This window comes from Canis lupus, chromosome 2 (genome assembly GCF_003254725.2).
Source record: "Canis lupus dingo isolate Sandy chromosome 2, ASM325472v2, whole genome shotgun sequence".
NCBI lineage: Eukaryota > Metazoa > Chordata > Mammalia > Carnivora > Canidae > Canis > Canis lupus.
This window is the reverse complement of record NC_064244.1, coordinates 51,855,897-51,866,785: the sequence shown is the minus strand read 5'-3', so window position 1 is coordinate 51,866,785 and position 10,889 is coordinate 51,855,897. Positions and strand designations below refer to the sequence as shown.

At 53.3% G+C, this 10,889-nt stretch overlaps 1 protein-coding gene across 1 annotated transcript; it reads right to left on the bottom strand.

The window, feature by feature from the left end:
- Window positions 1–1,131: 1,131 nt before the first annotated feature.
- Window positions 1,132–2,904, bottom strand: LOC125753329 (uncharacterized). The gene is made up of 2 exons (XM_049099324.1): window positions 2,794–2,904; window positions 1,132–1,886 (listed from the first exon to the last, which is right to left on the bottom strand). The coding sequence occupies exon 2, from the start codon at window positions 1,882–1,884 to the stop codon at window positions 1,132–1,134; it is 753 nt and encodes a 250-aa protein (XP_048955281.1). The 5' UTR covers window positions 1,885–1,886; window positions 2,794–2,904.
- Between the last annotated feature and the right edge of the window lie 7,985 nt (window positions 2,905–10,889).

The window sequence follows — 10,889 nt, the reverse complement described above, 5'->3', positions numbered from 1 at the left end:
CATCTGAATGCGAAGGGAAGCATTTAGCATTCCAAAGCGGAGTGCTGCCCCCCGTGGGGCCCCATCAGACAGCCAGGGCCAGAGTCTGGGAACGTGGCATCTGGTAAATGACCCACTCGCTCTGCTCTGCGGGTGAGGCCTCAGTTCTGGCGGCCACGGCGGGCTGCAGGGAGCAGGAGCGCAGGCACCAGGCCCAGCACGTCCTGCCCTTGGCATCACCGTGGAGGAGGACACGGCTTTGGCACCGGCCGGACGCTCGCTCTCGTTTTGGCTCCACCGCTAATCAGCTGAGGACCCCGATAATTATTTTGAGCCCCCGAACCTCCACTTCTTCGGAGCCAATGGCAGGGACCCTGGTCTGTACTCGGCGATCTTTGTGTGGAATGAGACGCGGGGCCATGGAGCTGCGCCGCGGGGCCGCTTCCACCCGGCCGTCCCCTCCGCGAGCCCAGCCCCGGCCCCTGGGGCCCGTCCTGGCCGCCCCCCCCCCACCCCGGCTCGGACCGTGGCTCCCCATGTGCGACCCCGTCCTCCGCCGTCGTGTGAGGCCGCCCAGACACCCCACAGGGTTCGTGGATCAGCCACTGGGGCCGGTGGGGGCGCCCCTCGCTCCGCCAAGTAGGTGTGACGCTCGCTAGAACCTTCAGGAAAAGGGTCTTACTCCAAAAAAAGGGCTGTGAGGCGGCGAAGTTCAGGCAAAGCAGCGATGAGCTTAAGAACGCCCCTGTGGGGTCATCCTCGGCACCTGCCCCCAGGCGCAGACACGGCCCTCCACGAGCCCTGAGGGCGGCGGGGCAGGCCCGGCGGCCACGTGTCTGCGCCGCGCACCCTGGAGGGCTCCCCCCGACCTCCCTCGCTTTCCGACCTACCTGGGGTCCAAGCCGGGAGAGCACCGGGTACGGCCTGTGGTCGCGGGGATTCCCTGTCTCAGGGCTCCGGCGGTTCTAGTTTCTCTCGGGGTGACGCGGGCGGGCGTCCTCACGGGGTGACGGGGCGGGCGTCCTCTCGGGGTGACGCGGGCGGGCGTCCTCTCGGGGTGACGCGGGCGGGCGTCCTCTCGGGGTGACGGGGCGGACGTCCTCTCGGGGTGACGGGGCGGGCGTCCTCTCGGGGTGACGCGGGCGGGCGTCCTCACGGGGTGACGCGGGCGGGCGTCCTCTCGGGGTGACGGGGCGGGCGTCCTCTCGGGGTGACGGGGCGGGCGTCCTCTCGGGGTGACGGGGCGGGCGTCCTCTCGGGGTGACGGGGCGGGCGTCCTCTCGGGGTGACGCGGGCGGGCGTCCTCTCGGGGTGACGCGGGCGGGCGTCCTCACGGGGTGACGCGGGCGGGCGTCCTCTCGGGGTGACGGGGCGGGCGTCCTCTCGGGGTGACGGGGCGGGCGTCCTCTCGGGGTGACGCGGGCGGGCGTCCTCACGGGGTGACGCGGGCGGGCGTCCTCTCGGGGTGACGGGGCGGGCGTCCTCTCGGGGTGACGGGGCGGGCGTCCTCACGGGGTGACGGGGCGGACGTCCTCTCGGGGTGACGCGGGCGGGCGTCCTCACGGGGTGACGGGGCGGACGTCCTCTCGGGGTGACGGGGCGGGCGTCCTCTCGGGGTGACGGGGCGGACGTCCTCTCGGGGTGACGGGGCGGACGTCCTCTCGGGGTGACGGGGCGGGCGTCCTCTCGGGGTGACGGGGCGGACGTCCTCTCGGGGTGACGCGGGCGGGCACCCCCAGCGCACAGCAGGCAGCAGAGCTCAGAGCAAGCCTCACGGCAAGGCACGTCCTCGGCAGGGGCAGCCGGCGGTTCTTTGGCGGCGGGCACGCAGGAACCCTGAAGAGATCTCGGCCGCGGACAGGGGTGAGCCCGCGATCGGAGAGGGCGACGTGAGACGGCCTGCATCCCTAAGGACACGGAGCCTCTGGGTTCGGGGGAACACTGGGGGCACCGGGGCTCCGGCGGCGCGCGGCTCTCGTGCACCCGAGGCGCGGCCTCTCAGCGAGGGAAGATGTAGCGAGGGAGCCGTAGCAGGCCCAGGCCCAGCCCCCCCCCCCCCCCACGCGGGCGCACACACACGCACACGCAGAATGGGCATTTGAGATGTTCGAAAACACCTGTATTTTGGAGGACCACCCCCTAGACCTCCGGAACTTAAACTCTTTGGCACTTCGTTTTAAAGTCGGCTCATGCCGGGCGTGGAGTCTAACGCGTGACCTGAACTCATGACCCCGAGATCAAGACCTGAGCTGAGACCGAGAGCCGGACCCTTAACCGTCGGAGCCACCCAGGGGCCCCTTGCTTGGCGCTTCTAATCCCAGATGTTTATTTTCTATCCTTTGTAACGACCCGACACCTCAGGGCCTTGGGGACCCGGCGGGGCCGCCCCTCGGGGTGAGCCAGCCCTAGGACCGCCCCCGCCCCCCCTTCCTGCTCTCCGGGGCCCGACTCGGCTTCCCTCCCGCAGCGGCAGCGGCCGCGGCAGCGGCGGGCACAGGCCCGAGAGCCGCCGGGAGCCCGGGGCCTGCGGGGATCCACACCCCAACCCTAAGCCCGCCCGCGCCTCACCCGGCCCCCTCGAGGTCTGGCTCCCCGGCTTTCCGTCTCCCCCGCCACCCGCTTCCTCTCGGGAACCGCAGACGGTAGCTTCCCAGAGGCACGGCCCCCTGATCTGTGAGCCTCCCCGAACCTCCGCAAGGACAGAAGTCCTGGTACGTTTTTAAACCACCCACGTCGGAGGAATTCGGGAATTGGTAAAAGCCTCCGGCTTGCGCCGGATCGGCTGGGGGCGAATCCCGGCCAGCTGGAGCCCACCTTCCTCATCCGGGAAGCCTCCCCGGGTCGGGCCGGGGCCCTTCCCCGACTCCGTCTCCCCGCTAGCCAGCTCGGCGACCCGTTCCCTCGACCCCCGGACGGCCCGGCCGCTCCCGGTGCCCTCAGCGCGACCCCGCCCCCCCCCCCGAGTCCCCGCGGGTGGCCGCCGCCCGTGCGCGCCGTCTGGGAGGCGCCGGCCTCGCTGGCTCCGGGACCCCCTCGGCCCTACCGAGCTCTCGGGCCGGAAGACCTCACGTTTTCGGCAGGACCCCGGGGAAAATACGCCTCTGGGGGCCGCGGCGAGCGGCCGGCGCTTCTGCCGTCACCCCGAAGCCGGGGGTCCCCGGGGCTGCGGCACCAGGATCTGAAGAAACCACGAGGGTCAACGGACGCGAGCGGCGGCTCCTGTGTCTGCAGACGCGGCCCTTGCCTCCCTCGGGCCACCGGGCTACGGTCACCGGAAAGACGAGTATGAGAGACTCCGTAGGCCCCTCCAGAGCCGCCCAAGAGGGGCTGCTGTCGGTTACAGGATCCCCGTGCCCTGTCCCTGCTTGAAGGAGCGAGCGGGGTTGTCTAAAAGCACAGGTTCTGGGGGCGCCTGGGTGGCCCGGCCGGTTTCGGACACCCCGACGCCTGCTTTCTGCCCCCTGAGGTCAGGATCGCCGGCGGTGGGTTCGAGCCCCACATCGGGCTCCACCGCGGTGCGGCATCTGCTTCAGAGTCTCCTCCCTGTCCCTCTGCCCTGTGTACCTGCTCACGCTCTCTCTCTAAAATGAATAAATAAAAAAAAAAAATTTTTTTTTAAAAAGCACAGGCTCTGAAAGCAGATTAAACAGGTTGCCATCCTGACTTTTGCTGTTTGCCCTCCACGTGCACTTAAGTGGCCTGATTTCTTGAATCCTCAGACCCCCTCCCTGCAAAACAAATAAAATAATAATAATAATAATGCCCAGCTCGCTGAGTCGTGGTAGGGGTGAGAGGAGGTCTGCAGACAAATCTCTTAGCACCCGGTCTGGTTCATAGTAAGTGCTCAATAAATAGTATTACCACCTGCCCAGCCTCCTCGGGTCAGTCTTCAGCAAAACTGAAGCCTCTGCTCCCCAGACAAGGTTTTCTGTAACCATTTGTGGGCCTGCTGACGTTAAGGGCTGGGGGTAGAGGCTGACCAGGCACTTCCGTCGGTTGGCAGGGCTGTTACCATGTTTAATGTCAGCGTTCTAATACCACAGGATACGTGATCCTGGTATTTCACATCTTGGGTCAGCACCGGCCATGAATTGTTCTACGGAGGTGTTGGACTCTTGAACTGACTTAATGAGCGTTGTATGGATTCTACACCTTGCCTTGGTGATTATTACCTAAATAACAGTGTACTTAACCATTTCTGTTTTTTATTTTATTTTATTTTATTTTATTTTATTTTTTAGTTCGTTAGTAGGGACACAGCATGGAATTTCTTCACACAGATTCACTCAGAGATTTTGATGGCAAGTGTGAGGGTTGAGGACCTTCCTAGTTTTTGTTTACTTTTTTGTTCTCTGTGGAAACAATCTGCCTACGATGCATGACTTGCACGAGGGCTATAGCTGATAAACCATGCCTCTCATTACCATCCACCTCAGTATAAGATATTCCTTTGCAGCAATCTTCATATATGTCTCTCTGAACCATGGAAATATTAAGAAAAATTAGGTGAAATTCCCTCTGACTTTAAGGAATTCCATATACTATAGGGTTTCAAAGTCTTGGAACATAGATCTTGATTTCCCCAATAATCATAGCAAAAAGTTCTTGAAAGTGTGCTTATTACTTTTTTTTTTTTTTAAGTTCTATTCTTTTCCTGCTTTTTCAGGCCCCTGAAGATCAACAATTTTGCAATCTATGCAGTACTCACTCTGCATACTTTTTGCTGTTGGAAAACACATCCGCTGTTAATTAGTTTGGGACAATGGTCACCTTTAAGCAGTTAAAATCCTCCCCACCAACCCAGGCAAATATAATCCACTGTATGTTTGTGAATAAGGACTCCAGGATCTGGGGAGCAGACACAATCAGGAGGTCAGGGCATCTGCTGAGCCAGGGCTAGGCCCCCACGCTGGGTGGCTGATTGTGTAAGAAAACCAGGAATTAGCATTGCCCCTGTAAGAGAAGGGAAGTGGGCTGGGTCCGCTGGGCAACTGGCTTTGGCCTATAAGGAAGACCTTTGTGTTCAGTGGCCAAGTTACATTCATTAACATGCTTGGAGCTCTAGAAAGGGTGTGTTGGAAGGTACCCTCAGGGCTACTTTACCTGCTGATATGATGGCTTTAGTGAAAACTGGTAGACAAAAGGATACGCAATAGAATTTAAAAACTGTGTCTAAAAAAAAAAAAAAAAAAAAAAAAAACCTGTGTCTAGATGCCCTTGGAAGGAAGAAGTAAATAGTAAATAGCTATAGTTCTCTGAGTGTTTCTGATCATTGAAAAACATTCAAATTCCCAATGATTTAAAAAAAAAAAAGAAGATCACTTCTAGAGAAAAGTTGAGAAACAGTACAATGAACACATCCACTGACTCTTCACCAAGGTTTTGCCATTGTTAACATTTTATGACATCTGAGCTATTTTTTCTTTTTTATTTATATTTAGTATCGAAAGCATGGGAAAGAAGACAGCTGATAAAATACCTCACTGCTGAACGTTTCAGTTTATATATCCTATGATATATAAATATGAACATTCTTTTCTAGCGAGGTACTATTATCCCACCCAGTAAATGAACATTTCTTCTACATTATTTAACGTGCTGTCCACATTTAAATTCCCCCAATCATCCTCAAGGTGGGTTTTATAGCGCTTTTGTTTGCTTTAAATCCAGGATCCAGTCAAGTTATCACACTGTATTTGGTTACGTTTCTTTGGTCTCTTTTAACTTAGAAAATCCCTATTTACTCCTGCCTTTTCTCCTTTTCATGACTCTGACTTTTTTGCAGAGTCCAAGGACTGTCTTGCATGTGTTTCAAATTCTGTATTTATTTGGCCCCTCATTATACTACTTGTAAATGTTTTAAGGAAAAATATTAGTGACATTGTATTTTAATGCTTCACACGAGGATCATAAAACGTCAGCCTGTCCCTCTGCTTGCAACTGCGATAACTTTAAGTCTGGCTTTTGCTAAGCTATCTTAGAGAATATTCTAGGGAGAACTGGCACCAAGACTTTGGCCATTCCCTTTAGCACACGGCCTTCTATGGCTCTCCACTGAGACACACCCATGCTGACAAAGCTGGGGACCAAGTGAGGCCATCAAGGAATGACAAGTAAGGGTAATGCTGGAGAAATCTCCCATTTGGCCTGAACCAATCCATCCAGGAGAAAGCTTGATTGGCATCCTATCAAGAATAGCCCATGTTAGGACCTATCCCCATAATACTGGGTTCCTCCTGTAAAGACAGCAGGTGATGTACTGGCTCCCAGTTCTGGACCTAACTAGGTGGGCGACTGACATGCCCCCTGTAGCACTACTAACATTTGTTTTTGGTCTACTAAAAACATTTATATGTCAATCAACAATTACAGCAACTAGATGACTGGAGGGCAGAGATCAACACTATACACAAAGGCAGGAGTTGACTTTCCATGGGCCACCGAGGCAAACACATAACCCATTCAGTGCCAGTGATGCAAACAAGTCATTCTGTGGATCCCAAAGCTCAGCCTGCATAAACCTTGTCAGAACACTCTAGAAACAGTTCCCATAACTGTTATTCAGGGGGGAAGGCCCAGAGAGTTTTTCTCACTATGTGTAGTGCGTTGAAATGGAATCCAAAAACAGTCTCAAATCGCTTACTCTCATCTTCCTGGCAAAGGGTATACAAAAAAAAAAGATCATTTCATTCTACTGGAAAGAACCCATCAGGATAGATTTGAACAAAGCATTATGAAGGTACACAGAAGACAGGATTTTGCCCCTTCCCCTTGGTTCTACTTGACAAAGGGGGAACGAGCACAGCTGTATGTCTTCCTCCAATTTAGCATTCCCAGTGCTTCCTAAGGGTCTCAGATCTGATTAGGAGGAATCCAAGAGAAACACTAAGTGAGAAAGGGCTGTATTAGCAGATTCACCGAGCGCAAAGGTATTTCCACAGTCCGTAGCGGTATTAGTCTCCTATCGCTGCTATAACATATTATCATCCATTTAGTCTTTTCAAGCAAGATAAATTCTTTCTCGTGCAGGCCAGAATTCTAAAATGCATTTCACTGAGCCAAGGCTAAGTGTCAGCAGAGCTGGTTCATTCTGGAGGCTCTGGGGGAGAATCCATTTCCTTGACTTTTGTCAGCCTTTAGTGGCCACTTCACCTGTCCTCAAAGCTCATCATTCAGGGTGTGCTTCCTTCATTAATTCATCTTCTCCTCTCCTGTAGTCAAATCCCTCTGCTGCCTTCTTATAGGAACACACATGATTATATTAAGACCCACCCAGTTAATTCAAATCATCTTCCCATCTTGAATATTCTCAACTCCTCACATCTGTAAAGCCCCTGTGCCACATACAGTTAGATAACCAGGATCTGGGGATGCGGATGTGGACATCTTCAGGGGCCATTATTCCGCCTACCTCAGTACCTTACAAGTAACATATACACCTTTCACCCATACGTGTTGTTGGGTTCCTCCACAATGTCCATGGTAGCTGATTATGAACTTCATTCTTATATGAGGAAATAGGAACTCAGGTTAAGTGACTTATGTTCAGGAAACCAACAGAACTTAGGTTTCATTCTGTCTTTTCACCCACTGCTCTTTCCTACTAACTCTCAGTGAAAAGGCAGGAAATGTCATGAGATTTAAGGATTTCAAGTAGGCTGGTGTATTGGGCCAGAGAACAGGATCCACATCCTAGACAGAATTCACTATAAAGAATTGTCAACTGGGTACAGACAGTCTTTGCTCTGTGTGGTAATGGGGGCTATAAACATGATTGTGTAAGCTACAGTCATGCAAAAAAGTTTTAATAATCAGAGAAATTTTAATTGTTCTATTAACTTTAGAAAGTTTTGTCAAAATATTAAAAACTTGTGAGTTACAAATGTGTAAGGAAATGAAAAATACGATAAAAGCAACATTTATTTAGCACATTACAAAGCATTGGAAACATGGAGATATAATGTGATTTATATTTTCATAAAAACAAGAATGATTTGAGCAGTACTTGCTTCTTTTTTGCTTTATAATTTACTATGCTGTGCAAACATCTTTTCTGTGCCTTGAACAAATCGTCGTACTCCTTTTTTAAGTTTGGATCAGCTCTCAAGTTTCAATGTCACACAAATACCTTCTCAATGTCTTTAATGTAAAGTGTCTTGCCAGCATCCCTTCCTCTGAGACATCTTCATTCTTTAGGCCAAACCTACCTTTTCTCGTTTGTGTTGGGAAGTTTGTGTCACTGCCTCCCTCCGGCTCCCCACCCACCGTCTCTGAGCCGACAATGATGTCCATGTTCCTCACCGTTAGCTACCTATCTCTTCTGTAACTCCATTTATGTTTCATTTGAATGTCACAACTAGCAACACCATTTTTCATTTCTCTGCTGCATTTTCTTTACTGGTCAGTTCCCTCTTTCAGTGACCTGTTTTTATAAAACATCCTGTGGGTTTATCACTGGGAGACAGGGAGCCAACATCATCACCTACTTTGCTGTTTGCGTGTGTGGCCCAAATAACAGATGCATAGAAACCATCCAGTGGTTTCTGGAAATAAATGACATGATTGGTCACCGATCACAGTGTGCATCTGTTACTTACCTAGTAATCTGTGGACTGAAGAGCTGGGAAGGAGGGGGTGCCTGGGGGACTCCATTGGCTAAACATCTGCCTTGGGCTCAGGTTGTGATCCCGGGGTCCTGGGATGAAGCCGCGCATCTGGCTCCCTGCTCAGTAGGGAGTCTCCTTCTCCCTCTGCCACTCCCTCTGCTCTTGTTCTCTCTCTCTTCTAGTAAATAAAAATCTTAAAAAAAAAAAAGCTAGGAATGCGGTTTGTCCTCATGTACTCACTCACAGTTAATACACGATGGTAACTAAAACTTGACTGTTTCTTAGGGGGCCGATGTCCTCCATGGAGCCGCGGCAGCTGCACCTGACCCCGTGGGCTGTGCAGCCAGGCCAGCCTGTGCTGGGGGGCGCCGGGCGCAGAGTCAGGGTGCGAGGTCCACAGGGAGGCTCCCAGATGCAGGGGTGACAGGCAAGGGGGAATGCCCGGATTGTTCAAGTTTGGAGACTTGGAGGAGGGGCCCGTGGGGACTGGAGTTGGTCCCCAGAAGAGCTGCTGGGGGAGGCCGCTCCAGCTGCTGCTCCTGCCTATGGGAGGGATGCGGCCGAGTCGACAACGAGCAGGGAAGAGCCGCACCGTCCGTCTGTCTGTCGGTCCACCTGCAGCCACAGGAGCGGAGCCGAGGCGCAGGGGGCGCAGAGGGCGCGACCCTGTGAGGTCGGGGGGCCCGCCGCCTCGGGCAGCGGAGAAGGAAGGGGGCAGGGAGCTGAGGCCAGAGCTGTGGGAAGAGCACAGTCCCGGCCTGGGGGCCTGGCCCGCATCCCCCTGCCCCTGCCCCTGGCCCTGACCTCTGCGGAAGCGCCGGCCCCAAGAAGCTGTTCTTGGAGCCAGCGGTGGCAGGTGCAAGCTCCACTGGCCCTGCTACCTGCGGGGGTGGCGGGCAGCGGTCCCGTTTGCAGTCGTGCGTTCAGGAGGGGCAGGAGGGGACAGAACAGAGCCTCTAACCCATGTCCCAGCCACGGTGCCAAGAGGGCCGAGGCATCACCAGGAACCGATCGCGGCCCATTAGGCTAACGGCTGGCGCCCCACCCGCTCCCGGGGAAAGCTGGCAACCTTCTCCCCAGCCCCGACTTCCACTCAGCAATAATAACCTATTTTCCCACAGTCGTTCTCTTTTACCTGGATAAGAAGGTTAAATATTTGGAAAGGACAGACTGTCTTTCAGAGTATTAAAATTCTTGAGCGCTATTCCATATGGCAAACCCGTGAGATCTGCAAACAGGAAAGAGCCTCTGTCGTTTTACATAAATTGTCCCCAGGACTTCCTGCTCCTAGTCCTGTGTCCACTTCTCTCTAGGGAGCTCCCCTCAAAATCTAATCCAGATCGTTCCTTCTCCACACATCAGGGATGAGGGCAGGAAAAGCTAATTCCTGCAAGCCCCTCTCTCTGTTTACTGTTTTGCTCTGGGTGGTTTATCAAGGTCTCTGGGACCAAAGGTCCTGCATGAAGTTGCAAGTGGTCTACTTCAAGTCCGGCTAGCTTATTTGTGTTAGTAAGGGGCTTTAAGGAAGATTGCTAGGGCTTGCTCCTGACCCTACTGGGTTTTTTGTTGGTGGTGGTGTTTTGTTTTGTTTTTTAATATATATGCTGAGCAGAGTCTTTTATTTGGACTTCCCAAGAGTTAGAATGCTATACTCTAATATGTTCATTTAGGTTCAGATTTTTCCCTGTGTATACACATATCTTGAATGACTGATATGTGCTAACTATAAATCCTTTACATTTCTAGAACCTTATTAATCTTCTACAGAATTAAATGAGCCCAGCTCTTAATGAGCGATTATCAGTGGAGACAATATTGGTTCGCAATGGTTCCCTTTGCGAACCATTTTCCGTTAAGAGAGACAAACGTCCACACTCCAAGCAGAAACTACTCCCAGCATCATTAGATCCAAGTGTGAGTGCACCAGTGAGCTAACCTTCTTTTGAGCAGGGAAAAAAGTCAGAGAGGTATCATCCTCTCCAGCCCCAGATTGTACCAAAAGCATCACCTGGTCAAATTCTGAAGATGAGGAGATGACGATGACAATTTTGGAAAGAATAGAAAGAAGTAGTAACATTCTCTCTGCGTTCCCACGGACAAAGAAAGCCACGAAGCCCAACTTTCCCCCAACAATTTAAAACCCACGGCTTTACAATTACTGGACAAAGTGCCTGGGTGTCTGCGGCGAAGTCAGAAATAGAACCCAGGTGCTGGCTCCCGTGCAGGCGCTGCCATCCTCCTGTCGTGGATGACACGGCGTCTGTCCTTGCTGTGTGCTCTCCCCAATGCTGCGGCTGTCACAGC